The 25,936-nt window shown below is 56.1% G+C and overlaps 8 protein-coding genes across 8 annotated transcripts; 2 read left to right on the forward strand and 6 right to left on the reverse strand.

The window, feature by feature from the left end:
* Positions 1-144: 144 nt before the first annotated feature.
* K437DRAFT_256829 (uncharacterized protein) lies at positions 145-1,955 on the reverse strand. The gene is made up of 2 exons (XM_013387489.1): positions 1,303-1,955; positions 145-1,234 (listed from the first exon to the last, which is right to left on the reverse strand). Exons 1-2 carry the CDS (start codon positions 1,846-1,848, stop codon positions 236-238), a joined length of 1,545 nt encoding a protein of 514 aa, XP_013242943.1. The 5' UTR covers positions 1,849-1,955; the 3' UTR covers positions 145-235.
* A 76-nt stretch (positions 1,956-2,031) lies between these two features.
* K437DRAFT_247486 (uncharacterized protein) lies at positions 2,032-3,234 on the reverse strand. Its single transcript, XM_013387490.1, has 3 exons — positions 2,991-3,234; positions 2,817-2,916; positions 2,032-2,743 (listed from the first exon to the last, which is right to left on the reverse strand). Exons 1-3 carry the CDS (start codon positions 3,124-3,126, stop codon positions 2,161-2,163), a joined length of 819 nt encoding a protein of 272 aa, XP_013242944.1. The 5' UTR covers positions 3,127-3,234; the 3' UTR covers positions 2,032-2,160.
* A 399-nt stretch (positions 3,235-3,633) lies between these two features.
* K437DRAFT_127976 (uncharacterized protein) lies at positions 3,634-4,434 on the reverse strand. The gene has a single exon (XM_013387491.1). The coding sequence runs from the start codon at positions 4,203-4,205 to the stop codon at positions 3,744-3,746; it is 462 nt and encodes a 153-aa protein (XP_013242945.1). The 5' UTR covers positions 4,206-4,434; the 3' UTR covers positions 3,634-3,743.
* Positions 4,435-8,901: 4,467 nt separating this feature from the next.
* K437DRAFT_128061 (uncharacterized protein) lies at positions 8,902-10,553 on the forward strand. The gene is made up of 2 exons (XM_013387492.1): positions 8,902-10,093; positions 10,167-10,553. Exons 1-2 carry the CDS (start codon positions 9,052-9,054, stop codon positions 10,235-10,237), a joined length of 1,113 nt encoding a protein of 370 aa, XP_013242946.1. The 5' UTR covers positions 8,902-9,051; the 3' UTR covers positions 10,238-10,553.
* Positions 10,554-10,657: 104 nt separating this feature from the next.
* Positions 10,658-12,636, reverse strand: K437DRAFT_128080 (FMN-dependent alpha-hydroxy acid dehydrogenase). The gene is made up of 3 exons (XM_013387493.1): positions 12,059-12,636; positions 11,485-11,993; positions 10,658-11,398 (listed from the first exon to the last, which is right to left on the reverse strand). The coding sequence occupies exons 1-3, from the start codon at positions 12,267-12,269 to the stop codon at positions 10,808-10,810; spliced, it is 1,311 nt and encodes a 436-aa protein (XP_013242947.1). The 5' UTR covers positions 12,270-12,636; the 3' UTR covers positions 10,658-10,807.
* A 555-nt stretch (positions 12,637-13,191) lies between these two features.
* K437DRAFT_268613 (uncharacterized protein) lies at positions 13,192-15,045 on the reverse strand (the record flags this gene model as incomplete). Its single annotated transcript, XM_013387494.1, has 2 exons — positions 13,192-14,927; positions 14,991-15,045. 2 exons carry the CDS (start codon positions 15,043-15,045, stop codon positions 13,192-13,194), a joined length of 1,791 nt encoding a protein of 596 aa, XP_013242948.1.
* A 1,038-nt stretch (positions 15,046-16,083) lies between these two features.
* On the forward strand, positions 16,084-17,621 carry K437DRAFT_256838 (uncharacterized protein). The gene is made up of 3 exons (XM_013387495.1): positions 16,084-16,322; positions 16,614-17,392; positions 17,457-17,621. Exons 1-3 carry the CDS (start codon positions 16,183-16,185, stop codon positions 17,534-17,536), a joined length of 999 nt encoding a protein of 332 aa, XP_013242949.1. The 5' UTR covers positions 16,084-16,182; the 3' UTR covers positions 17,537-17,621.
* Positions 17,622-17,641: 20 nt separating this feature from the next.
* K437DRAFT_128072 (acetyl-CoA carboxylase) lies at positions 17,642-24,846 on the reverse strand. The gene is made up of 5 exons (XM_013387496.1): positions 24,571-24,846; positions 24,137-24,485; positions 19,185-24,055; positions 18,224-19,121; positions 17,642-18,145 (listed from the first exon to the last, which is right to left on the reverse strand). The coding sequence occupies exons 1-5, from the start codon at positions 24,608-24,610 to the stop codon at positions 17,770-17,772; spliced, it is 6,534 nt and encodes a 2,177-aa protein (XP_013242950.1). The 5' UTR covers positions 24,611-24,846; the 3' UTR covers positions 17,642-17,769.
* Positions 24,847-25,936: the final 1,090 nt, after the last annotated feature.

Genomic DNA, 25,936 nt, shown 5'->3' on the forward strand with positions numbered 1-25,936 from the left:
TATCAGAGGTAAAATCGAAGGAATGCGGGAGAACGAGTTGCATATTCAAGTTTTGCCACCAGAACACGGGGGTTTGAGAGGATGATGTATGAAATCTCGGAGTTCTCTCAGTCTATCGCCGGTGAACCGGCGTTTAACCACAACCCGTGATAACCAGCAAAAATACATAGTTTCTAGTGTATGCTACCGAATCAATGTCTTAGGAAGAAGACGATGATGAAATACTTTACAATACTTATGTCTTCTGTACCAGTTTCCACGGCGTGGTGCTCTTGTCCCAGTCCAATCTATTCTTTTCGACCCAAGCCTTGAAGCTCTCTACGATCTCCTGGTCAATCTTCCACCACTTGTACATGCTGCCGACTGGCTTGGGATCCAAGTCGATCAGCCTGATGGAACATTCGGGCCCGTCGTGCTCGGAGTTTCGTATGAATCGCAAGAACATAGAACAGTCTTTGAATGTCGCACTGACAACGTACTGAAGAATCTCAGCGCGGTGACTTTTCGCCAAGAGTCTGGCGGCCCTGTTGCTTTGTGCTCCAGGTGCTATCATGACCGCTTCGATGAGCTCCTGCAGAGTGGGCTCCTTCATGATGGTAGCAGCGGCAGATGAACTCCCGTCCTTGAGCTGGAAAGGCGCGGCAGAGGAGGCTCCCACATCGCTGACAGGCTCGGATCGCTCCAGGTCGCTCCAACCTTGGCCTAGTAGCTGAATGTCCGCCGCAGATTGACATACAGCCAGGCGTTCCAATAAAGGCGATGCATGCAGGTGTGAGAGCAGGAGATCGAGGAAGGCCTGCTTGACGTGATCTTCGGATAATTCGACAGACAGAAATTCCGTAAGCTCGGCCCATTGCTCGCCGCAGAGAAAGTTTCCGTTCAAGTACACTCGAAGATTGTTGTTCATGTGTTGCTGGGTTGAAGCAGAGGAAGCAACAGCATCCCCGTTATCCATACCGTTAATATCGTCACTTTCGTTGCCAGCTGTAGGAATTGCATCCGATGTGCGTCTCCATTCGTTCCAGAGTGCTTCAAGAGCATGTCGTGTGCGAGCGGGATCCCGACTAGCGAGATCAAGTGGGTCGTAAAGCTGCTGCCATTCTGCTAGTGACAGACTCGGATCTCGATGTATGCGATGCATTTTGTAGCGGGATATGTTCTTCTTGAAGTCAAATGTGGCCTTTACCTCCCTGTCGGTTGCTTCCACTAACGCCGGTAGAAAGAGCCATTTGGGCTGTACCGTTCATCTAAGTCAGTGCACAGGTAAACGACGCAATGGATAGACAAGTAGCGCTGACGCACCTTGATCTCGACTGCAAGTACTCGCCTTGGAACAGCTCTCGATGCTGTGACGGCATGTCCGCTTGAAGTCAAGTCCTCAACAGCCCAGATGAGAGATGCGGAGGGATCGATCTCATCGATCAGTCTCCTCCGCTCCGGCCTGGATTCTTCTATACGACGAGCAATGGCTTCTACGAAAGGATGTCCCTGTGCATGTATGTCAGCTGTTTCGTAGCAAGGCAGCTCGATGGGAATGCTGGCAGGTAGTACATCTGACAGCCCAAGCAGGGGAACAATGACCTTGCTCTGAAATGCTTGGCTATCGATTTGAGGCGTCTGCGGCTTGCCATTCTTCCCTGATTTGAGCTTTTGCTTTTTCACGCGCAAAGCTAGCGCTCCTTCCTCTCCCAAGAAAGGGGAACCGACTGAAGATGAAAGCTGTTGAGGGCTGGATGCGATAGGGCCAGTGTAACGGAGAAGCAGGTTTTGTCCCCCTTCAGCCAGGAAGGACCATTCTTCCGCGTGCAGGAGCGATGCATCAAGATTTGTCGGTGGCCAGCCGCTCATCTTGAAGACCCGATGTTCGATGAAGCCCACTCGAAAGATGATGCAACATGTGGTAAAATCGGGCCACGGCTGATGTGCGACGAGGGATCGTGATTCGTGACTGTCATCTCAGCGATTTGTGTGCGCCATAAATGACGATTATCATGTACCCTCCAGCGAGATATCGATCAAATGAGGAGGACGCGCGGAACGGCATCGTCTTTCGACTTTCAATCATGTAGGTTTACAGGATGCATCGCGAATTTCATCGGTTCAATGAAAATGCAGCGAGCGTCAACGAGTGCCTAAAGTAACTAAAGCAGTTTCCTGCGCTCAAGCGCCCTTGTAATTGTAGCGAAGGCCGGCAAGTCCATGTGTTTGGCGTTCGCTGGACCAGATAGATCGCTCGATGCAGCATGTAACTCCAATCACAAGAGGTGTTAGGGCCCACCAGCCAGCATTGCCAAAGCTACCGGCGCCAAAGGTCATGAGCGGAAGAGGTAGGCTGGCGACGCAGAGGACAACGAGGTACATCAGCCTTGGGCTGGTGGTCGCGGCGATCCGTTGGCCCTCCGTTACGGTATGGTCTTGATCGGCCCTGCCGCCGCTGGGAGCCCATCTGATTTGGCTCAGTGGAGGGACAAGAAAGTTCGGAGCAGTGCCGAAAGGATGCGGCTGCGCGGGAAAGGCGTAACTTTTGCGGCGCTTGATGATGGCCGGTATTTCCATCGCGTCCGCCGTCTCGAAAGCTACCATGTATAGGAGTCCTCCTTGAATGAGGAGGAACGCAATGTAGAACGGGAGCGCCGGCAGGTAGATTAAGTCATCATGCGTACCTTGCCCGCTACCCCAAAAGACGATGAGATGATTCTGCGGGTGTGTCCCTGCAATATACGACGGGAGCGGAGTGAAGTAGCTAACAGACGTGAATTCGACTTGAGTCAGAGCGCAGCCCATCTCACGGCTGAAAATCTAATTGGAGTGCTCACAAGATAAACAAGAGGCCCTGCATGAGTAGAACGGCGCTGCGGTAAATGTAGTTCCATTTCTTGTTTTGCTCTCGGAGCTCTTCAATGATCTTTTGTTGCTCTGCTTTGCCAAAGCATCGGATATTAGTAATTCATGATCTCGAGAACAAAGGAATGATATGGTGTGCTTCGCACCTTCATTGTTCAGCGGCTCAGCTGACGCATTCTCAGCGAGGACGGCAAATGGATCCTCTTCGTGCGCTTTACCCTTTCCTTTGAGGTCGTCGGCTTCCGCACCGGCAGCGTTGCCGCGTCGCTTGACTTCGGACATGATAACTATCGAGACTCTGAACAGTCGGTCACAAACCACGAGGGTGTCCAAAGCAGGTAGGTTGTATCTTTGGGGGATGAACCAAAGAAGAGGCAGAACGACTTGCAGCACGAACCTTCGCAATTCCTATTACGTTCTCCATGATGGATTTGATCGACTCGTTACATCCACCTGTCCGCGTCACCCATTTCTCATTTCTTTCTTTTTCTGCTTCTTTCTTTTTTTTCAAACCAAAGCGCCCAAGCTTTAGATGTGAGCTGGCTCTCGCTCTGGTACACGTGCTCATCTGGTACGCCACCTCATCGACCAGACACCTAGAAACGCATTGCGGCAGCGCTTGACAGCGCTATCCACAACAAGAAAAAGACATGGCCCCTTGTGCGCTACCGTCAAGTGACTGGTTGCGACGTTGTCTTTAACTTTTGTGCTTTATTGACTCCATGCGAGTGCTCCAATACCGCTGTTATCTCCTAATGGGAGCGGCACCTCCTCAGCCGCTTCACCACTGCCGCCGCTCGCTCTTCTCGCCCCTGCCACAGCCTCTACCGTGTTTTTTCTCTGCACACCTAGTGTAATCTTTATGCCCATAATCAATGGCGTCTCCCTAGGCCACCACATCAACATCGAGTGAACGAATTTCTTCCGGCCGTGCGTGTCGTGTCTTCATCCTGCTCGGTACAACCAGCGTGTAGTATAAGTGGATATAATACAAGAGAGGAGGATGCATAGGCAGCGAGCAGCGCGGCCATCTGTGCGCCCAAGAAAATAGAACCGACGAAGAAGCATTGGCCAAGAGTTGTTACCATTTCTGAACAGCGCCCGAACCACCACGACGTGAAGCATATACTGCGCAGCGCTGCCAGTGCTCGAGCCAGTAGCCTCTTCGCTGGAGCTGCTGGTGCTGGTGCTGGAGCCAGTACTAGAGCCAGTAGTAGGCTTGCTGCTCGAAGCAAAGCCTGAGGCGCTAGGAGGACCATGTGGGCCACCGAAGCCTCCGGTGCGTTGGCCACCTCAGTGACCGTGTGGATTACCAATGTCATATCTGCTATGGAATCCGCATTGCAGGCTCCAAGGTCCATTATGGTTCGGATCCCTCCTGTGGTTGAGGGCGTTGACGTTGCGCCTCCAAGGCACAGCAGTGTAAGTACTGCATCCGGGTGCAAAGCTGCCGAGTTCACCTGCTGATCACTGCACGTGTTGATCAAGTGCGATGACCCAAGGCATCACTCACGAGTAATTAGGCTGGGGTTTCGCCGGTGGCGTCTCAGCAGCGCTCTGGGCACCCTGGACGACTGCCTTTCATACTTGATTGGTTTTCTGTTGCATGCTGATTTGGGAGTCCAAAGGAGATTGGACGTCATCGGCAGAGTCATGATCATCGAAGTTCTTGGTCTTTAGACTCCGACTTTGAGAAACAGCAGGGGGTTATTTGGGTTCAGGCAATCGCAGGCGTGGCAGAAGTTGATTCTTGGGCGCACTTTGCAGTAGCTGAACTCACGAGTAGCCTGGTTGCAGCTCCGCAGGAGGTTGGCCAGCATTCAGAGCAGCCTGTGTAGTCGCCTTCCAAGCCTGATCGGCCTGCTTCTGCACGGCTGCCTGGCAGTCCAATGCGGCTTGGACGTCGCCGGAGTAGTCATGCGCGGCAATCCTGACCTATGCATCCTCGTGTTGTCCACATTGCGTGCACGGCGAGCGATGCCCTCGGCTTGGGCGGGGTTGGCAACGAAAGTCGTAGTTGCCACAAAGGTGGGCCCAGAAGGGAGAATGGGGGTTTTGAGCAACATCTTGGCGAGAAGTCGAGCAACTGAATAAAATGGAAAAGGTGCAGACAAAAGGGAACAAGACAAATAAGGAGACAAAATCGTTGTAAGAGTGACGGGGTGAAGTCGTAGTGAAGGTGTGCGTCAGGCAAGCGTTCTAGCTGGAGAGAATATGCTTATCCTGCACGGAGCTGCCCTAGGCTGGCCGCAAGATGTGACATCGAACGTAGCTGAGAAACCAAGAGTCTTGAAGGAAAGATGGGATGCTTTGAACATCGATGCGGTATCGTCGATATTTCAGCATCCCATGGTGACCACTTTGCGGTGGGAATCCCATCGTCGCATCATCGCTTAAGGGCTGAAGACCAGCATATTTTCTGCACGAGGTTTAATCTAATGCCACAATAAATTCAGATCAGCTAATCTTGATCTGCTTGGACTGGGCGGGTGTGAAGCTAGGAAATGCATGTAAGAGTCATGCACAGGTACTGTTCAGACTGGGCTGCGAAACCGGAGGTGCTCACTTGGGGTTCCTGCTAGCTGGCGTTGATGTCAAGCTGCGTCGGCAGCAGACACGCAGATCCGTAGCCACACTGAAAGCAAAGTCATCGGGATAGGGGGAGCTGGAAAGCAGGCCTTGCGCGGGGGAGCTGCTTTCGCTGTCAGACGCAGCGTAATTCTAGCTGAGGTCCAGCAAAGCATACCTCCTCATCGGCCTTCCAGGCGTTAGCGTGTCATGCGGCATTAAATAAAGTCAATCCGATCGTAAACCAGTTATAGACGGGCTCTGTCAGGTCATCCAGAACGTAAATCGTGATCGATTATATGGTCTGCCAAAATCTAGTGTCTGGTCTGGGAACTCGTGAAACGCCCGCCTATTCCTCTAATCGCCAGGTGGGAACAATTGAATGATCGGCCGTCCTGTCTTTCTCCATTGTGCAACGTAGGCGTATCCACAACTGCGCCCAGTTCGGAGAACAAGACGCAAAAGGCCCAAGTGCCATTGAGACGAGTACCGCCAACATGACCAGGGCCGGAGTCGTGGGTTGATGGGATGCTCGGCCCATCGTCAAGGCTTGACATGCGCACTTCCTTAATGCCAGTTCGGAGACTCCGAGTTCTTGGTCTCGCTCACAGGTCACCTTGTAATGGAGCAATCATCTCCCCGTGTGCAGAAAATGTATGCAGGTCGATCAAGTCGGGACATAGAGTCCGAGTCACAGACTCACAGCGTCGACACGTGCACGCAGCACCGACAATGCACTGCACGGCGGTCTGCGCAAGTCTGCGTTTGTGGATCTCACCCCGGCTCGGGACATCGACATTAGGTAGGCACCCGCTTTGTGCTGGCGGTGGACATGCGACAAGATTGTTAGCTTTCCGCTGGACGTGTTCAGCTGCATTCACCTCTATCTGGCTATCTCTGGACGCTCTGGCTACCAGATGACTACAATCTCGACGCCGATCAGTACCATGTCGGCCACGACCCTTATGTGAGCGGAGTTGTTTGAAAGTCGCCGAACAGAATGGATGGCGAACGAGATGTATCAGTTTTGGTCGACATGGGGTCAAATAATGCAGAAGACCAAAGGCCGAGTGCTCCTTCGAGCCTCTGCCGGAAGTTATTTGTTTTTTTGCGGCGGTTTCTGGCATTACGGTGAGCTGCTGACACTCACTTCGAGGGATGCTGCAATTCAGCATACGTCGTGTATATGACAGATATATTTTTCTTTGCCACTGGCACGCTGATTGCGCAAATTCCGCATGCGTATGGTTTGTAGTTGTGCACTAAACTTTCGGGCAGCTGCTAGCTTTGTTGTCGCGTAGGAAGGGTCTTCACGACACGCAGCAGTTTCAAATCGAAACTCAAGACATCAGTGGGCCGTAGAACAGTTTCTCAGGTAAAGTAGCGCTGGGAATGACAAACCGCTGCTCGAAATGCCAATGGTTCGAAATACACTCGCTGATTGCAGTTAGCGAACGTGCTGCTGCTACACGCCCTCCAAGTGGTTCTTATGTCTGGTTTGGCGAAATATCATCTGGGGGTGAAGACGGTGCTGATTACTAGGATCCATACTTTTATATTCCCTCGAATGCTGGAGATGGAGGTTATGGATGCGCAGTTCTCACCCAGCAGGCGCCCAACCTGAGAGACATATGGCTAATCAAGAGATCGGGAAGGAGCTAGGGACCCAAACCGGAGTCAATGATGTTCATAGGATACAATGCGACAAGCCCTCGCATATATAAACGGCTCGCGACTTCACCAACCCCCAATGTGTTGCTAGTGCTATCCCCTTACTACGTCAGCCCGCTTGCAAGTGCAAGTAGGACGTTACCTGCACCTGCCTTCTTCTCCGGCTCACTTGCTAGCTTCGCAAGAGGTTGTCTCCATTGTCGCCGGAACGGCCGACCTTCAAGACACAACAATCATTTTTGCACTCCGCACTAACTCTCATGCTGCTGCTAGCCACGCTGACCATGCAGTCCTCACATTCTCGACCGCTCCCTGTCCTCTTCTCTGCACTACTGCTCTTACTCACCCGCGCGCTTTGCACAGAACCTACACGCGCCGTCGATCCGCGCATGCTAGTCATTTCTGCGCGCCTTCCAGGAGGGCAGATGTAAGGCCAAGGTCAACGCGACGATGTCAAGTTGCACGCCATTGCCGATGGCGGGGTCGCACGCATTCTCACGAGACAGATGATAACTCCGCCCACCCAGCACGCGGACAGTGTGAGCCCGGACGAATATGTAGCAGCAGCAGCCAGAACCGAAAATGCCAAGCGGCAGATGATGCTGCCGCCCGATCAGCAAAGTGTCGATGAAAGCGCGGAAGGCGCAACGGATGCGCCATCACCATCAGGAGCGAAGGTCAGCGCCAAAGTTCAGAACGCAGTTGAAAAAACCGCAAGCTGACTGGACAATTGACAGCGGTACAGATAACGATGACAGGACAAACCTGATGGGCAAGAAGCAGTGAAGCTATTTTACGGATGAGGCGGTGGCTGGTCGGGCCGATGCGAACGAAGGACGCGTATGTGCACGTGTATTGAAAGGTGGTTTTGGCGCTATGGCCGCTCTTATTGTTGGAAGCAGCATACTGTTCTCCCATGCCATCCATGAAAAGGCATCACTGCCCGCGCGCCTGCTCCCCATCCTGCCCCATCGTCGTGAGCGAACAGCGATGGTTATGTGAGGTTGAACCATCTTTGTTGCTGTGCGCACGATGTTGTATGAGAATCGGTGCAACCTTCAACGCTGGTCCCTCCGATGCCCACCCCACCCGCTTCCCGGAAGCGACCGCACAAGAAAACACTGTCGGCAGCCGAGGTTCCCTTGCAGTGCCCTCAACGCTATTCGACCCCCTGGTGTGGTGTGTCCACCGACACTACGCCTGAGGCATTGACTATGAGCTGTTGTACCCCGTTTTCCGGCAGAGTCCCGCAATGCCGGCGACGCAACAGCGCCTGCGCGCTATGCACAGAGGCCCCTCGAAATTGCTGTACCCCATGGGAGCGGTTTGCCTTGGGCACACGCAGTATGAATGGAACTCGCATGACTGCTGTACTGCCTTTGCCCGATGTAGCTGCGGGATTGCGTGCACTGCATTGCATCGCTTGGGCAATGTACGGAGCTTGGAGTTGAGACTGGTGTGGTGCTGCCACGCGGGATGCGCATGAGCCGATTCGTTCTTCTCCATCCCTTTATTGGGTCGGCTTTCCTCCTCGTTGGATTGGCTGTGCGGATATGATATATATAGAGAGAAAGAGGAACCCCTGCTGCTATTGCTACCGAATGAACCTATCCACCTATCCCCTTCCCAATCAACCCCCCTTCCTAGGCGTACCGTCGCCCTCTCCATTTGCTACGTACTCTATTCATTCTCGCCTCCCCCCTTCGATAGCAAAGCAAGTCTTTCGCCCCCAAAGTTCCTCCAGTCGCACCTACCCACGCAGTAGATCTGCGAGCTACATATCCCCCTCCCCCTTTCTACCAGCGTGGAACGTCTGGTCCTGGGCTCATCTCACATCGTACGGTACTGCGGAACAGAGCAGTCATCGCCTCGCGTAGCCTCCCAGCAAGCGTCGATCAATTCTTCAGTCTTGCCTTTCACCAGCTTTTGAAAAGCTCGAACACACACCTCACCCAGCAGACAACGATCATGTTCGGACTCACCCTCTCACGCACCTGTTCTCTCCTCCTCGTCGCGCTGAGCGCCTCGACCGTCGTTGTAGCCGACAGCCCCGCCGCGGGCGTGAGCGGCATCGATGCGATCGCCCTGCAAGCGCGTGCGCACGCGCGCTCTGCGCACGTGCACGCCGCGCACAAACGTCTGCACCGCATCCCGCGCTCGCAGCACAACAAGCACGCCCCCGCTGTCGCGCGCGATCAGCAGTCCGATCAAGCGAGCCTCGACTGCTGGAACAACGCCTTCCATGCCATGAGCACCAAGTGGCAAAAGGCCGTCCAGGCCGGTGACGTGACCGACTTCGATACATTTGCCAGCCAGCACGGCGGCCTGCCTGACCCCAGCAACTGCTCGGGTTCCAGCTCCACCTCGGGCTCTGTATCCAAGTCGAAGTCGAGCTCATCCAAGCCAAAGGCGACTGTAAAGGTGGCCACATCGCAGCAAACCCACAGCAAGCCGCCCGGAAGCAGCAGCAGCAGCAGCAACAGCAGCAGCAACAACAGCAGCAACAGCAACAGCAACAGCAACAGCAACAGCAACAGCAACAGCAACAGCAACAGCAACAGCAAGGAAAATAAGCAGGCTTCCTCCTCGTCGTCGTCCGCCCAGACTTCCCCCTCGCCTTCCGCTAACTCCAACTCGGGCTCGGGCTCCAGTGGCAACACGTGCGGCACGGATTTGAGCGCGATGCCGATCGACCAGCTGCTGTCTAAGTCGTCTTCGAAGGTCAAAGCCATCGGCAGCACAATCAAGTCGGCCGCCTCGTCCGTCGGCATCCCCCCGCAGCTGCTTGTCGCCATCTCGTGGGCCGAGTCAACCGGGGGGCAGGATGGCAACGCGTACAGCAACGGTTGGGGCATGTTCCAGTTCAGCGATGATGGCGCCTGGAACGAATACGGCAACGGCGGAAACAGACTCAACGACGGCGACGCCGCCTGGGCCGCCGCGCGCTATATGGCTACCCTTTGCAAGAACAGCGGCGGAAACCTCTGGCAGGCGCTGCGCGGCTACAATGGTGAGTGCACAGCCGTATCGAATGCACTTTAAGTAGATGGCACAGACCTTGACCCCCTTACACTATTCGTCAGGCCCACTCGACCAGGGCGGAAACCCGCAGTACCAGTCGGAGATCTACAGCTTCATGGCTGGGAACATCTAAAAGCCGAAGCACGGCTCACGCAAAAGAAACCACTTCCCCTCCTTTTTCTCTTTTTTCTCGTTTCTTCCGACTCGCATCCAGCGTTGACATTGTCCCTCTTCAGACCCACGTCTTGCCTCGCTGGTTTCGTCTGGCAGCGTGTCTGGAGGCATTTCTTTTTGGCAAGATGCGTGGAAGGAGGAAAGCGCTGGTTTGCTTTCCCCTTCCTGTTTTGTTCCGACCTCGTTTGGCGTGCCCTATCATACATACATTCATCCAGCTTTCCATCCATCTATCTATCCCAGTATCGCAGCACACATCTATCTACCCGCGCGATGTGTACCACTCGTGCAAAGATGTACGTCGGAAGCTGCTGTGCAGCTTTGGACAGCATCACTAAAAACAATAAAGGAATAAATTCAACTATGCCAAACAACGATCCTCCAAGATGATAGTGACATACACTTTAAGACCAAGTACAAATGCTCCGCAACAACCAACACGGAGAGTGTGGGTCAAATCCGATTGCACAACATCCCTATGTAGCATGCAGCCAACCAGCTAGGCAGCCAGGCTATGAGACATGGCCCCTCACAGCTTGCTCTCCTCGCCGCGTCTAACGAGCAAGTGCGAGCCCATCTCCTTGACGCCTCTACACCCCGCGAGCGCGGTGTTGAGCTCCAAGTCCGCTAGCATCGCCTTGAGCAAGCACTCGACGCCCTGTTCGCCGCCGAGGGCGAGCGCGTACGCGTACGGGCGCCCGATGCCGACAGCGTCCGCGCCGAGGCAGAGCGCCTTCATCGCGTCCGCGCCCGTGCGGACGCCCGAGTCGAAGATCAGCGTCGGCCGCTCGCCACCGCGCGTGAGCGCGCACCCGGACGAGCGCACGTAGCGCGCGATCGGCGCCAACGCGCTCAGCGAGCCGAGCGCGCCGTCCACTTGCCGCCCGCCGTGGTTGGAGACCCAGATGCCATCGGCGCCCGCTTCGATCGCGCGCGCGGCGTCCGTGACGGACTGAATGCCCTTCAGGACGATCTTGTGTCCGTCTGCGGAGGCGCCCCAGAGCTCGCGCAGCAGCGGCAGGTCCGCCCAGGAACGGGAGTTGCCCGGAGACAGCAGCGAGATACAGGCCAGCGCCGCTTGGAAGACATCGTCTTCGGTTGTATCCTTGCGCAGCGGAGACTGTCCGCGGGGAAGAGTGATGGCTTGTCAGTAGTGCGGGAAAGGCCTAGAGACTTTGTAATGAATTGATGAGCGTGTTCGCTTACTTTTCCCTCACAATATTTTTCGACAAACACTGGATCACAGAACAAGTTGGCGAGACCATTCCCTTTGAGGAAAGGATTGTAAGCGATGTCCAGGTCGCGAGGACGCCAGCCGAGTGACCACGTGTCGAGCGTAACGACGAGCACTTTGTAGCCACTCTTCTTTGCACGGTCGAGCAGCGAGCGCGTAATGTCATCGTCCGACGGCCAGTACAGCTGGAACCACGGCTCAGCGCCCGAGACCTCGCCGTCGCAACCTTCGGCTTCCTCGCGTGCCTTGGCGAAGCCGCCTTCCTGCGCGACGACCTCAAGCGGCGTAGACGTAGCTGAGCTAAGCGTGAAGGGTACGCCTACTTTGCACGCTGCACGCGCCGTCGCACGGTCTGAATCTACATGCAGCTGCCCTTGGACGCCAATGGGACTGATGACGAACGGTGTGGCGAACTTACGTCCAAAAAGCGTCGTGCTCATGTCGAAGTTGTCGAGGTCGACCCCCGCTAGCATGCGCGGGACTGGGCACATGTTCACATATGGTCACCGGCAAAGCTCTCGGCAACGTAGCTGCCACCATGCTCACCGATCTGCCAGTCCTGCATAGCATCCATATTACTCTTGTTGGTGTTCTCGCTGCTAGCGCTGCCAGCCACGTAACCGTACGCCTCGGGCGTTAACTTCTTGCGCGCCTGCTCTTCAAGCGCAACGTACGAAGTCGTCTGCGGCAGGTACGATGCATCTTGCAGGTGCGAGACAAATATCTCCCGCATGTAGTGCGAGCGGGGAGCCGACATTTTGCCTGTCTTGCGTTTTGGAAAGGATTAGATGGCAACCGGCGTAATGATTACGAGGTGCGTGCCATGCTGATGCAACGGTGACGCCGACGCCGATGAGAACCCAGACGGGGGAGGGGCTCTAGGTCAATTGGACGAATCGTGTCGCTCATACGCAGGAGCGCAATGCTGGCCGTGGGACGGCAAATGATTGAATTCCCAGAATACGCAGTCGTGGTTCCGGACGATATGTCATTGGATGGCAGTAGATACACATGACCCACCCTTGTTGGGCAGAAGCATCGGCAATGTCGGCACCCCGCCATCCCGGATGGCGCGAAAACGATGGAGTTTGAGGGACCTTTCCGTATGTAATATGAGGCCATTCAACACTCTAAGCACTCTGTGACTGGGAGGTATACCCGCGTAAAGAGTACCTCCACCGCAACAACAGAGTACATCTGGCCGAGCCGCCAATGGTAAGGCTAAGTGATCAGCTGCAGCTTCGCTCGGTCAGGCGCCCAACCCACCGTCAGTATTTTACTGGCATCCCTTGACAATCATGGATGTGGTCGTTGCGATTCGGAAGAGGTACTCCCGATACCTTGGCAATGCAGCGCATTTGTGGCTCGCACCACCAATCTCGCTTTCCTGGACAATTGAATCTAGAGCATAGGCGTGACATTCCGCGCAGGTGCATGTGCTGAACTTAGCTCTGAGCGAAGGCAATGGACTGGCAAAGTAAGGGGTAGGAGATGCTTCCTCTGTTCAAGGTGTTCGACGGGCCTCTCGTTCCGATTACACATACGACCCCTTGCTGTCCGCTGATAACGGCAGAGCGGCATCCTGTCAGACAAGATGACCTCCCTACCCGGCAACTTGGTCATTTCTGCAGCCGCAACACAGAAGGCGGTCAAATGGCATTGTAGAATGGACTGGTGCGTCAGGGTACACTTTTGTCTTCATCGCTAGCTTTCTCTTTGCCTTTTGTTTTTCCCCGCCTGCTCTTTCCCTTTTTCGATGTTACTTCTGGCCGCGCTGCACCTGGGACCACACGCCTGGCCACACCTGCCGAACCTCCGGCCGGAGCTCCATTCTGTGCCTCTTCATCTTGGCGCAAGTCCGCAGGAGTGCCTTGCTCACCGGCCTGAAGACTCTGCGCTCTGCTACTCCACATCGGCAACGTCCAGTGACGTTCGGTGGGCGGAATGTAACGTAGCCCTTCCATCTGCACCTCGCCGAGCGTCCAATTGGCCCAAGGCCGCTCATGCAAGATACCACCAAACGCAGGATTGTCTGCTGGCAGACGGCGCAAGACGCGCGGAGTTGCATGCTTCGCCCAGCCATTGTCCGTCTCGTCTGCTGCGATAATCTCAGTAACATCCGAGGCAGCCTCCCCGTCGTCTTCAACTTCTATTGCACTTCCACTAGCCTTGGCCTGAGTTTTCCCGGATGTCGCCGCTGCTTTACCGCCGACGGTACCTTGCGGCTTTGCGCGCTGCTCCGTGACTTTATGGGTCTTGAAGTCAAGGCTAAACACTTTGTGGCTCTTTTCAGCCGCACCGCCCGGCACTGCTCCTCCACGCCCGAGCGCATGCTGCGCTTGCGCTCTCTTGGCCGCCTCAGTACTTGTGATGCTCACAAGCTCGGGAAACAAGCCGGCTCCGCGCTCTCGATCAGCTGCTTTGGCCGTGCGAGCACGCTCACGTTCGAGTCGCAAGAGTCGTACACGCTCGCGCTCCGCGTCTTCCAGGCGTTCGTACTGGGCTGTCAGCTGTGCAAGTAGGCGCGCTTGCGCTGCGTCGTCCAGCAGTGGCGAGCGAGAGCAAGAAGGGCAAGAAGATGCGGTGGCGTGAATGGGAGACGGAATCGTCTGCGAGCAGATAATCAGGTGGCAGCTGGGGCAGAGTGGGACATTTGGATCTGGTACATGCTGCCGACCGCCGCAGAAGCAAATTCGTCGCTTGCCCTTGAAAGCTGCAGTAGTCGAGGTCGTGGTCGCGGTGAGCTGCGAAATGAGGTAATCTAGCTGCAGCATCTCGGCCGTCGGCGCAACTTTTTCTTTCTGCGGCTCTGGCTCCTTGGTATATACTTTCTCTTGAGATGGAACTGCCGCCATGCTGGTCACTTCTGGCGGCCGCACAGATGGATCGTCACTATCGCTGCCCTGTCGAGAGTGTCCTCTGGACTGAGCCGGGGTAGCGCCCACTGAACATGATGCAGCTGGCGCCGAGGCCAATGCCTTGGGTTTCGCAGCATATTGCAGCTCCAGATCATCGAAACCTTTATCTTTGCGATAAATGCTTCCGGAGCTTCCAAAAGCAACCGCCAAGCTGTCTGTGCCACATGGGCTTCCTGTCACTTCCCGCGGCACTGCGAGACCGATATTCTTTTTCTTGGCCCCCTTGACTTTGCGCGGCGCGGGCTTGTCGTTGATACCTGCCACGACCGGCATCGCTGATCTCGAACTCAGAGCAGAAGGAAAATGAGAGCTTCCTGAAGAAGAGGGCTTTGTTGATGTTGATGGCAGGCCCAATCCACGGCTCGAGATGATTTCGCGAATGAGGGCTGCGGAGGAAGACGAGTCACCGAGCAATCCTTGCAGATGATCCTTGATTTCAGAAGCTGTGCTCTGGCTATTTATGTAGGGCAGCAACTGCTGTTTGACGCTTCCATGGTCTGTAACGCGATAACTCTGAGCAGTCATTGCAGGAAATTTTGGCTATGCGCTTCTACACTCACCCAGGCCTGTCAGCGTCGCCAGCTGCGAAATGATTCGTGGCTCGGCAGCGTTCATCTTAAGAGCAGCAGGCTGTGTGCTCTTTGCGCACCAAACGACGTCGGTTTTGAACGCACTTGTCTCCAATCCGAAGCGTAGTGTACTGCAGGACGTAGCCCTTGTTTTCCGGCTGATCCCAATTGATTGATCGAGTCGAACAGCACACAAAGGCCCCGCCGACAGCCTTTGACATGTTCATCGTATGAGAGTACAAGCATGACTCGAGGAGTTAAGATGGGATTGATTGCGAGCAAGTCGAGTAGAAGCTGCTTGAGCCTGCATTGTTTGACCCCATGAATCATTCGGTCGTGCCGATTGTCATATTCCTAAAACATACAGAGCACAGCGAGACGTCATGGACGGAACTCTGGATCTCCCTCGAGCACTCCCCAAACCAGCTGGGCCAGCGCAATTTTCCCATATATGGACCCGACGACTCCTCATCATCACTCCTTGTTGGAAGAAAGTAGGTTGGTCCGTCAATTAAGGAAATGGACGTGAGTGACGAGATCAAGTGGAGGGATAAAGCCAAGGCGCATGAGCTTCTCAAGAGTTAATTATACGGAATCCGGTGAATGTATGGAAACAAGAGCATCCTTAATAAATGAAGATAACCCCGGAAATATAGCGGCTTCTCGGGGAATCGTGAGTGTAAGCATTGTAAAAATCCGCGGGGGGTCTGCTTGACTTGCTCACGAAGCTCTGGATCTCCAGTCACATCAAATGTACCCTGCTGCTGCCCATGAGCGGAGGAGACGCTTCAACTATAGCCTTGGCTGTGCTTTATGTACCCGCAATGGCCAACTTACCTCAACATGCTATTATGTAGGTGTTATTACGTTTGCGAAACGACAGTGTCAGTTGGGCGTTGGAAACCGCTTCGAATTGGCATGTGTTAATGATCAGCAGGAATAGATGCGAAATGTGGTGCAAGATCCGGGGATTCTCTGCTCGATTCCGATTAATTTTGTGGGTTGTTTCAAGTGCAGTTTTCACCGCCAAACTTGTTTGGCCGTCAGTCTTTACCGCTATTTCAGCTCCCCACCATCGTTCGTTTCAGACTCAACGCTGTCGAGCTACTTCACGCATCGCGCAAGCCGAACATCGCCGCAAGAGATCCACAGTGCTTTCTTGACCCTCCAAGCTCCTCCTACCATGTCAGTCACCGTCGCCCAGCCAGCGCGGCCACAAGCACTGCGGTGCGCAACGCCATTGCACGATCCTCGCCTTGCTGGGATGGTGCAACGGCTGCGCGTGGCTGTGTCGAGTCTAGCGGTAAACAACGGGCCTGAAAAGTGAGTGATATTGCTGCATCTTCATCGCTGCTGCGTCACATCCTTGGCGCAGCACGCAGCCCCACCCACCATACGGACTACACGTTCCAGGCAACGTCGGAGGCTGCTTGAAGTGACGCTGATGAGGCGCGCTTTTGACTCGTGGTGCTTTTTGCCTCCGGTTCTTCCTGACAGTATGTCGATGTGGTGCCCCTAGTGTTCGCTCTCCTACGCACCACATCGACTTGCTGGCTGGTGGGAGCGTCGGCTTCCTTGCAAAGCAGAGCACTGACATTGCCTTGTTTCCGACAGCTCGATCCCCTTTCTACTACAGCTACCTTCTCCTTTCACAGGCTCTGTGTCTCTTGCAATCGCTGCTTCAGCAACACTTTCCGATCTTCTCCTCGTCTTGAGCCATATCTTGTGCTGTGACGCCAGGTCTTTCCGCTTGGTGCACCATGCATCCTCCAGCACGCTCCCCTGCCTCTCCTTGCCATTCAGCGCCCTCGTGCAGCCCCCATCATGCCGCTCGCATGCAACCCAGAGTCCGCTCACTCTTGTTCTCCTCCCGCGCCTCCCGGGCGGCAAAGGAGGCTTCGGCTCCATGCTGCGCGCAGCAGGCGGCAAGATGTCCTCTGCGGCGCGCAAACGAGGCGAGGAAAACACAGACTCCTGCCGCGATCTCAATGGCCGCCGCTTGTCCGTGCTCAAAGAAGCACGCAAGCTTGCAGCGTACCTCGAGCAGGAACCGGAGCGGCGCAAAGCGATGGATGAGCGCATGCAGGCTAAATACAGACGTTTGGAGAAGATGCTTGGGCGTACGCCAAAGGGTCAAGCAGACCTTGAAGAGGCGGCGCGCAAGATGGGAGAGGACGAAGCAGCGTTGGAGGATGCGGATGAATTTGACAGCAATGATGAGGCTCCCGCTTCTGAAAATGAAGCTGGGCCATCGACATCAGCATGTCGAGCAGTACCGTCATCAAGAAGCTCTCGACCTGCAGCAGTGGAACGAGCCGAAAGGTTCGAAGACCATGAATACTTGGAGCAAAGCAAGGAAATCATCACCAACGCAAGAAGTGCAGTTGCAGCTGGTAAGTTTCAAATACCGGTCTGCATCATTCTGGATCCCTCTGAAATGACGCCCCCCCCATACAGCTATGAAAAAAAAGAAGAAAGCTGCGGCTAACAAATCCAAGCCTTCGTCGACGGATGCATCAGCTCCCGCTCACCTGTAGTTGTACTTAGTTTTGAATGTACTTCTAGGTCGTGCTCATGTGCATAGCATCCACGCTAGCAAGAGACACATGGTTTGATGTTGTGGCAGAAACGTCGAGGAGAAAGAATATCTATTGGCGAAGGCAAGAAATGGACAAAAGACAATGATCGACTTTACAATTGGATGAGAGCGATGAGAGACTGGTGACGTGGGATGCAATGCCGTGCAACTTGATGGCTCGTATTGATTTCTCTAAGATAGCTTGGCCGCAACACGCGCACGAGCCTCGGGCGATAGAGCTTGCAGCTGCGCCAGTAGGCTTTGCTCCCTCAGCGAAGTAGCCAGAGCATCAATCGTGCCCGCGTCACGCTCGAGAGCGTCTGCAGCAGCCGCATCGCTTTGCTGCTCATTCAGCTGGAATGTCGAAAGCAGGGCGTTTTTCCTTTCGGCAGCTGACAGAGAAGGGTTAGCCTCCGCCAATTTACGGTCGAAGCGAACCTCAAGGAGTCGGCGACGAAGACGCTGGAAGAAGTAGCGACGCGATTCGGTCCAGCTCAGCACTTGACGAGCGACACCAGTGTGCAGCATACGGCCTGCACGGTCGTGTGCATCGGCATAGGCGACAGCGCTGTGGAAGATGAGCAATAAGGCAAGGCATCAGTAATCTGACCACGGGGCTATCCTGAGACTGCAAATGGCAACTGACATGGAGTTGAAGACTGGTGCCAGCTGCTTTTCCCTCGCAGCGAGCTTCTTGAGAGACGCGGCATCCGAACCGGCCTGTTTGAGTTCGCGATACTGTGGGTCCATGCGCTCCATGAGCAAACGCTGTTGAGTAGCACGTAGCTTGATCTCGACCATGCCCTCAGGCTCCAGCACACCACCACGCGAAGTCTCATCGACGGTGAGCTCCATGAGCCCCTCCTGATGAATCTTCGAGTCGACGACGACGAAGGCACCACCGCGCAACTCTCCATTTGGTACAATATGCACAAAGACGGGCTGCTTGTACGATGTGAGACCATCGACAATGTACGAACCGTACTTCAGGATCTGGTCGAACATGTCTTGCTGGCCACCAGAGAATCCACGCCAGTTTGCGAAGATAATGAGCGGCAAACCTTCGCGGTTGAAGTCGACGATGGCCTGTGCGGTCTTGTAAGCGGAGTTGGGGTACCAGACTTGGCCTGCTTCCATGATCCGCTGCTCTTGCGATGAAGGGTTGGCTGGGTCAGCGGGAACGACGCGCTCAAGAGTGCGGGTTTCGACTGCGATAGCGCCCATCGGGATACCGCCAAGGCGGCCACGTCCGACAACTACTGAAGTGGCCCAGCCTCCAAGCGTCTCCTGCCATGACCCTTTGTCGAAGAAACCAGAAAGGTACGAGTCACCCTCCTCCTTGCCAGCGAGGAGCCAGCGAGGGTCGTATGGGCCCTTGGGAGGAGAGTATCCGATCGGCCTGTCCCAGGAGTCGTTGCTAGTGAGCAAGCGTGGTAGCAAGTCGTTCTTGCGTGCCGGCACAAAGCTCATCCACTGAACGGCCTGACGCATTGCACTGAGATCATCGGCAGCGAGCAAGTGCGAGACACCATTGCGGTACATGACTGGTCAAGGAAAAAATGTTAGTGGAACTGGCGAGGGAACAGCGTTACCTTCGAAGGACTCACTCTGTGGACCACCGAGCTGGAGGTTGCTGGTGTATACTTCGCGACCAAGAAGCTTGTTCAGCGCCTGGTATCCGGTAAGGATCAATGGTGAACCCTCCACCTGGATAACACGGTCACCTAGGCGCGCAAGATAAGCGCCGATACCAACGGAGCGACCCGTGACGATCGTCACAGTGAAGATCTCGTCGCGCGCCCTGCTAGTCTCTCCCGCAATGAGACCACTGCCAGACAAGCACTCGACGCCGAGGCCGTTCTTGGAAAGACCGATGATATCAGTGATGACATGATGCGTGGCACCATCCTGAGCTTGACGAGCCTCAGTGATGACAGCACCTGGCGCCTTCTTGTGAACCTCGGCATTGGCAGCATCGTCTAGGTAGAGATACTCGAATCCTTTCTCTGCACTGCCATCGATGAACTTGACTTTGAAGAGATCCATGACTTCCGTCGCGAGGCCGATGCGTGCGCCACTGTTCGCAGAAATGTACAGACGCGGAATTCCACGCTGGCGAGCGAGTTGCGATGCAGCGGCAAAGAGCTGATCCTCTGTCGGACCGAACGAGCCGGCTTGGACGGTGACATCGTTGGCGATGAACACAAGCCAGCGACCTTCCGGGTACTCTGGAGTGAGCAACTCGATGATCCAGGCGACCATGCCAATGGTGTTCATGCCAGGCAACCTCTTCACTTCCTTGAGAATACCCGCGTCATCGAGAACCAACTCCGATACGGACTTAATCGGCTCCGCAGGGCGCTGCAAAAGACCGCTTTGCTTCCATGAGTGGCGAACGGACTGACGCAAAATATCAATGAAGTCGTAGACGAAAGTGGTCTGTAGAGCATGCGCACGAGAACGGCGAGATTGCAGAGCGACCTTAGTGGGGTACGGTGCGTGCGCCGGCTGCAGGTGCAGAGGAGCTGCATCGCTGGACCCGCCGATAGAGTGCAGCAGCGCAGTGCCATCGGAGGCAACGTTCTCAGCGTAGGCTTCGTAGCGCACAACGAAACCAGTCTCATTGGTGATGAACGCGCGGATCGGGATGTATTCGCCATCCTCCTTGATCACGATGCGAATCTCGGCGCCAGTGATACGGAGACGGAAGAAGCGCGTGCCGTGACGATCAATGAAGCCAGACAACGCCGCTTGGACATCCTGCAGGCTGACATCCAGGTTGTAGATGAATGACATGAAGATATGCGAAGCATCGGCAGTCGAGTACTCGGGCATACCGAGCGCGACTTCGATGATGTTGAGAATGTCATTGATGATGCGGTCACTCTCTGCAACGAGGTATCCGGACAGGTCGCCAGTGCTGCGGCCAGGGCGGACAAGGCAGCGGACAAAGAACCTCGCGTCCGAAGGGTTGGCGATACCACGTGCAAAGTAGAGGTGGATCGTCGACGAGGGGACGGGGACCGGGGTGATTTGGAAGTTTTGAGTGAGTCGGTCGAGCTCAAGCTGGTACGCGAGCGCGGGTTCGATGTTGCGGATAGCCATTTCCTCTGCCCACTTGCCCTCAGGCGATCGACGCAGCGTGCTAAAGTAAGGGTAGACGCCAGGAACACAGAGCATGAAGGTGACACGACGAACGCGCGCATCGTCGAGGCGCCCCGCAAGCTTGTTGGCGACTTCGACAAATTGACGACGGGCATCCTGCTCGTCGACCTGCGTGGCGTCGGTGATGGCGATGTTGATGACGTTTCTGCGCTCGCCGGTCGCAGTTCCGAGAATGCGGAGAGCTTTGGTGAGAGCATCGGCCACGCCCTCGGAGCTGCCGCAGCTGGTCATGACACCGCGACGAAGCTCTGCACTGGACCCTTCGGTCGAGCCGTTGGCCTGCTTGAGTATCTTCAGGTCACCCTCAGACGCCTGCCTCTCCATCCTCTTGACGAGCCCGGGAGCGTTGGCCTTGGCCAGCTGGAACTCCCACGTGAGGACGGCGCGCTCCTCTGCATCGATGTCCTCGACTGAGTAGTCAAAGTCGACAACCTCGTACGCGCGGTAGGCACGCATGACGTACGTGACAAGTGCAGCGAACGCCATGTGATGCTCCCTCTCGCTGAAGAACGAGTGCAAGACGTCATAGACGCTGAACTGGCTGTCGCTAACCTCGCGCAGGACGTCCAGCAAAGGCGCGTGGTATTCATTGCTGCCGCCGTACGTGGAGGACGTGACGGAGGCCTTGAGAATGGACTCGAGCTGTGCCTTGCGGTCACGGAGCGAGGGTAGATTGGCAGAGATGGACACCTCACGCGCTTTGAGTGCGACGGGCGCGGTTAGCTTGCCGGCCAGGCTGGCTAGCGCGGCGAGGGACTCTGCCAACTTCACGTAGGTGCGCGATGAGAGGAGCGGAGAGCCCTTGATGTGCTTATCGAGCAGGGTGAGGACGAGTGCGTTCTTGCGGTTGACGCCGTTGTGGGAGAGCTGCAGGTCGACGACCTTGTCGAGCTCGCCAGCGTGCTGCATGCGCAGGTTGAGCACAACGTCCGCCTCGCCCGTGAAAAGCGACTCGACATCCCAGTACTTTTGCAGGAAGCCTGCGAGGACGTCGGACTCGTGGAGGCTCATGCCGCCGCTGAAGCCGTCGAAAATGACGAGCAGGGGTGTGAGGACGGTGTTCATCTGTCCTCGGATGGTGGCGTCAACGCTGTCGCGGAGGAAGTTGTCTGTAAGCTTGCGGAGGCGCTGCGCAGGGAACTCCTGCTGCTTGTTGTGCGCCATGTCGATCGTGTTGCGCAGCATGTCCTGCAGGCGGCCGGGGATGCGGCCGGAGAGGGTGGAGAGTACCTGGAAGCTCTGGGCGTACGGGAGCTCGGGGTCGCGAAGGAGCTTGACGAGCTCGCGCACGGCGGGCTGCATGATGTACGACTCGTCATAGCCGTCGAGGATGTCATGGATGACGCCGATGAGGTAATCAAGGCGCTGGTGCGGCTTGCTCCCGACGATGACTGGCAGGCCGTAATCATCGAGCTGGCCGGCGAAGGGCTTGGCGTGCTGCACGCGGCTCGGGTCGTCAAGGGAGAGGATACCAATAATGTCGCCGGCGGCGAGCGTGACGCCGGGCGACTTGACGAATGACACGACGCCATCCTCGGCGGCGGCGAGGGGCAAGTACATCTTCATGACCTCGATCTCTGCGATGGCCTGTCCGCTCTTTACGTGATCGCCGCTCTCAACGAGAAAGCGGACGAGCTTGCCGGGACTAGGGGAGCGGATCTGCGTCGGATCGTTCTCCTGCTCGATAAGGCAGGTCTTGCTGTCGATCATGAGGCGCGTCATGCCGACCTCCTCACGCCAGTAGACCGGGTGGGACTTGCCGGCGAGGCCGACGAGCAAGCCACCGTCGGTCAAGGGGCGGAGGGAGACGCGGGTGCGGCCACCGTTGAGATAGAGGGTCCAGTCGCTCTTGGAGCTCCGCATGGCGGTAAAGTTGTACTTGGAACCCTCGTAGATAAAGTCGATCGAGAAGACCGTTTTCAGCGTTCCGCGCGGGGGAACCTGGCCCTTGTTGAGGATGCTCTTGTACTCGTTGATGCACTCGGTCGAGAGGAGGTGCGCCTTGACGGCTGCGCCGCAGATAATGGCGAGCTGCTCGGGCGGGCGCTCGGCAGTGAGGCGGTTCTGGATAAGGCCGTCGAGCCAGGCGGTGGTGATCTTGTTGCTCTCGAATGCATCGGTCTCGAGTAGCTTGATGAGATACTCGACGGTGGTGCGGAAGTCGCCGCGGATGGAAAGCTCCTTGAGGGAGATGACCATCTGCTTGCGCGCCTCGCTGCGGTCGGCGCCGTAGGCAAAGACGTGGCCAAACTGACTGTCGGCATACTCGTGCAGCGCGCCGCTGCTCGCGACAGAGAAGTAACCCCAGGTGGAGGTGCTCGAGCGGAAGTTTAGCTCGGTGAGCGCGCCCATACCCGGCTTGAAGCCGGTGTCCGGGTTCTCGGCGGTGATGCGGCAGGCGACGACGTGGCCCTTGGGCTGTGGCTTGCGCTGCTTGGCGAAGCTGGCGGGGTCCTCAAAGTCAAAGTCAATCAGCTCGCTACCCTTGGGGTCCATGCCGTAGAGCGTACGGATGTCACGGATGCGGTACAAGGGGATGCCCATGGCGACCTGGAGTTGGGCGGCAGGGATGTTGACGCCAGACACCATCTCGGTAGTCGGATGCTCGACCTGGAGACGCGGGTTGAGCTCGAGGAAAGAGAAGTTGCCGTCCTCGGGTGAGTAGAGCCATTCGACGGTGCCGGCGGAGACGTAGCCGACGAGCTTGGCGAGACGCACAGCGGCACGCTCCATCTCTTCGCGCGCGTGGTCCGGCGCGATGGTGACGGGTGCCTCCTCGATGATCTTCTGGTGCCGGCGCTGGACGGAGCAGTCGCGACCAAAGATGCTGATCGCGTTGCCATACTGGTCCGCGAGCAGCTGCACCTCGAGGTGACGCGCCTTGCCGGCGAGCTTCATGACAAAGACCGGGCTGCCAGGCACCTCGCCGAGAACAGCATTGTAAAGCTGCTTAAAATCGTCCGCCTTGGCGCACATGCGGATGCCCTTGCCGCCGCCGCCCTCGGACGCCTTGATCATGACTGGGTAGCCAATTGTCTCGGCGCGGGCCAGGCCCTCATCGGCCGAGTGAATACACGCGCGCTGGTACACCTCATCGCTGACGGTGAGGAAGCCTTCCTCAGACATGATCGTGTCCTTGATCCCCGTGCCGGACCACGGCATGCAGGGTACGTCGGCGTGCTGCGCGACGATCGTCGATGAGATCTTGTCGCCGAGCGAGCGCATCGCCGAACCGGGCGGGCCGATGAATATGATTTTTTGCTTGGACGCCGCCAGCTGCTCTGGCAAGCGCGGGTTCTCGGACGCGTGGCCCCTGTACCACGGCGGCAAATTTCGACCCCCCAGCGTCAGATCGCGAAGCCCAAAAGCGGGAAGCCATTCGTGGTCCACTCACCAGCCAGCCCAGACGGCATGGACGCCGGCACGCTCGGCGACGTCGACGATGAGGTCGACGTTGGCGTAATTGTTGTTGTTGCTCCCGCCAGGGACCTCGACGTACTGGTCAGCCATGCGGATGTACTCGGCGTTCACTTTGAGGTCCTCAGGCGTGGCCATGACGACGAACTCGATGGCGCGCTCCTGGCCAAAGGTCTCATAGGCCCACTTGCGGATAGAGCGGATCTCCTTGACGGCAGCGATGCCGTTGTTGCAGATGAGCACACGCGTGATGACGCTGTGCCCGGCATGCTTGCGCACGAACTCGGCGACGGGCGACTCTGGCGCCTTGCCGAGCGGGTTGCCGCCTGGAAAGAGAGAGTGGGCGGGGTCAACATGTAGCCTGGATGTGTGATCCGAGCTAGAAAGAGCGCAAGCAGACACAGTACTCACCGACAAAGTGCGCCGCCTTTTGATGGTCAGCGACCGGCATGGTGATGAATAATTTTCGGACTCTTGATGAGCACGAGTACTTTCTTAGAATCTACTGCTGCTTGCTACAGACGACGGCAGGAAGAAGTGACCTGTCGCGTTCAAGAGCCTTCCACAAGGCAGCTTGCTCGGCCTCTTTGGCTTGCTTACGCGTTGATGGGGGAAGGACGAAAGAGGATGAATGATGATAGCCTGGCCCGTCCGTCCGTTTTGTTCTATCCGTCAGGAGGCCAGAGGGCACAGCAAAAAGTGGTGCTGAAGCTCACTCGCTAGCTCGGAGACTGGACGCAAGCAGAGACACTTGCTGGGAGCGGGATGATGGAGGGAAAGAGAGGGATATAGCGGCGTCGATGGGATTGAGAATATAAGAGTTAGACGAGCAAATTGCACTCGAACAGATGTCGAGCGTCGGCGTTCGCTAGGGCACTATACCGTATAGACGACGGACACAGTACCAGAGTGCAGTGCTGGTCTCTACGTTTTTCGCACTCGATCCGAGTTTTGGATTTCGACCGGCAGGTGGGGTCGACCAGAGTCGCTGTGCAGGATTGGGTGATGAGAAGAGAGGGGAGGGATAAGAGATGGATTGTTACGAGCCGATGGTGAGCCACGATCGGTCGCCAAAACGCCTGCCCGCAGCTGCGAGGAGAAAGGGAAGAGTGAGAAAGAGGGCGGGTTGGGAATCCAAGTTGCAGCCGACAAACGCACAACAAGCACAAGCGCAGCACGACGTCGATGAGAGATGGAATAGCCAACCTCGCAGTCCAGAACACGATCCTCGATTATCACGTAAGTTTGGCCTGGGGGAGTGCGAATCTCCCCCAGCAAGACGTGACCTGGCGTGGCGCGCATGGGCCACCCAAGCGAAGGAGCCCGATGGGAATGACTGAATATAAATTTGTTGGTCCCAACGAGAACTGCGCAACAGGTAGAGAATAACTAGCAGACAGGCAAACCGCCCTGCTTTTTGGGGCAAACCAACACGGAACTCGGGACTCGCACCCGCAGGCCGCAGCCCCGGCCACACCCGCCTTTCGGCACAGCCGGCCGCGGAACTCACCAGTCAGATTTCATGGGGAATTTCAGTTCTCCATCCTTATATATTTCGTTTTTAAAACAAAACCCTCAGCAGCAGGCAATAAGAATGAACGCTCATCTCGACTGAGGACAGCCAACCCATAGGTTCATCGAAACGGGTTGACTTCATCGGAAGCACTGTGAGCCTGCTCGTCACAGACGGTTGCAGACAAGCTGTTCGTGGAAATATGTAATAGAGTACATACCATGTACGTACTGTCATACTGGATCTCGATTACCGAAGTGCCCA

Source organism: Tilletiaria anomala (assembly GCF_000711695.1).
Source record: "Tilletiaria anomala UBC 951 chromosome Unknown K437scaffold_47, whole genome shotgun sequence".
Lineage (NCBI taxonomy): Eukaryota > Fungi > Basidiomycota > Exobasidiomycetes > Georgefischeriales > Tilletiariaceae > Tilletiaria > Tilletiaria anomala.

Bases quoted from the DNA above. Each gene is read 5' to 3' on its own strand.
- K437DRAFT_256829 (XM_013387489.1), bottom strand. From the start codon at position 1,848: ATGAGCGGCTGGCCACCGACAAATCTTGATGCATCGCTCCTGCACGCG. The intron at 1,235-1,302 runs GTGCGTCAGCGC...TGAACGGTACAG, and splicing joins TACTTGCAGTCGAGATCAAG to CCCAAATGGCTCTTTCTACC.
- K437DRAFT_247486 (XM_013387490.1), bottom strand. From the start codon at position 3,126: ATGTCCGAAGTCAAGCGACGCGGCAACGCTGCCGGTGCGGAAGCCGAC. The intron at 2,917-2,990 runs GTGCGAAGCACA...TTGGCAAAGCAG, and splicing joins TGAGCCGCTGAACAATGAAG to AGCAACAAAAGATCATTGAA. The intron at 2,744-2,816 runs GTGAGCACTCCA...CACGTCTGTTAG, and splicing joins CAGGGCCTCTTGTTTATCTT to CTACTTCACTCCGCTCCCGT.
- K437DRAFT_127976 (XM_013387491.1), bottom strand. From the start codon at position 4,205: ATGGACCTTGGAGCCTGCAATGCGGATTCCATAGCAGATATGACATTG.
- K437DRAFT_128061 (XM_013387492.1), top strand. From the start codon at position 9,052: ATGTTCGGACTCACCCTCTCACGCACCTGTTCTCTCCTCCTCGTCGCG. The intron at 10,094-10,166 runs GTGAGTGCACAG...ACTATTCGTCAG, and splicing joins GGCGCTGCGCGGCTACAATG to GCCCACTCGACCAGGGCGGA.
- K437DRAFT_128080 (XM_013387493.1), bottom strand. From the start codon at position 12,269: ATGTCGGCTCCCCGCTCGCACTACATGCGGGAGATATTTGTCTCGCAC. The intron at 11,994-12,058 runs GTGAGCATGGTG...ACATGTGCCCAG, and splicing joins TATGCAGGACTGGCAGATCG to TCCCGCGCATGCTAGCGGGG. The intron at 11,399-11,484 runs GTAAGCGAACAC...CCCCGCGGACAG, and splicing joins AAAAATATTGTGAGGGAAAA to TCTCCGCTGCGCAAGGATAC.
- K437DRAFT_256838 (XM_013387495.1), top strand. From the start codon at position 16,183: ATGTCAGTCACCGTCGCCCAGCCAGCGCGGCCACAAGCACTGCGGTGC. The intron at 16,323-16,613 runs GTGAGTGATATT...TGTTTCCGACAG, and splicing joins GTAAACAACGGGCCTGAAAA to CTCGATCCCCTTTCTACTAC. The intron at 17,393-17,456 runs GTAAGTTTCAAA...CCCCCCATACAG, and splicing joins AAGAAGTGCAGTTGCAGCTG to CTATGAAAAAAAAGAAGAAA.
- K437DRAFT_128072 (XM_013387496.1), bottom strand. From the start codon at position 24,610: ATGCCGGTCGCTGACCATCAAAAGGCGGCGCACTTTGTCG. The intron at 19,122-19,184 runs GTGAGTCCTTCG...TTCCTTGACCAG, and splicing joins CCAGCTCGGTGGTCCACAGA to TCATGTACCGCAATGGTGTC. The intron at 18,146-18,223 runs GTCAGTTGCCAT...CATCTTCCACAG, and splicing joins GCACCAGTCTTCAACTCCAT to CGCTGTCGCCTATGCCGATG.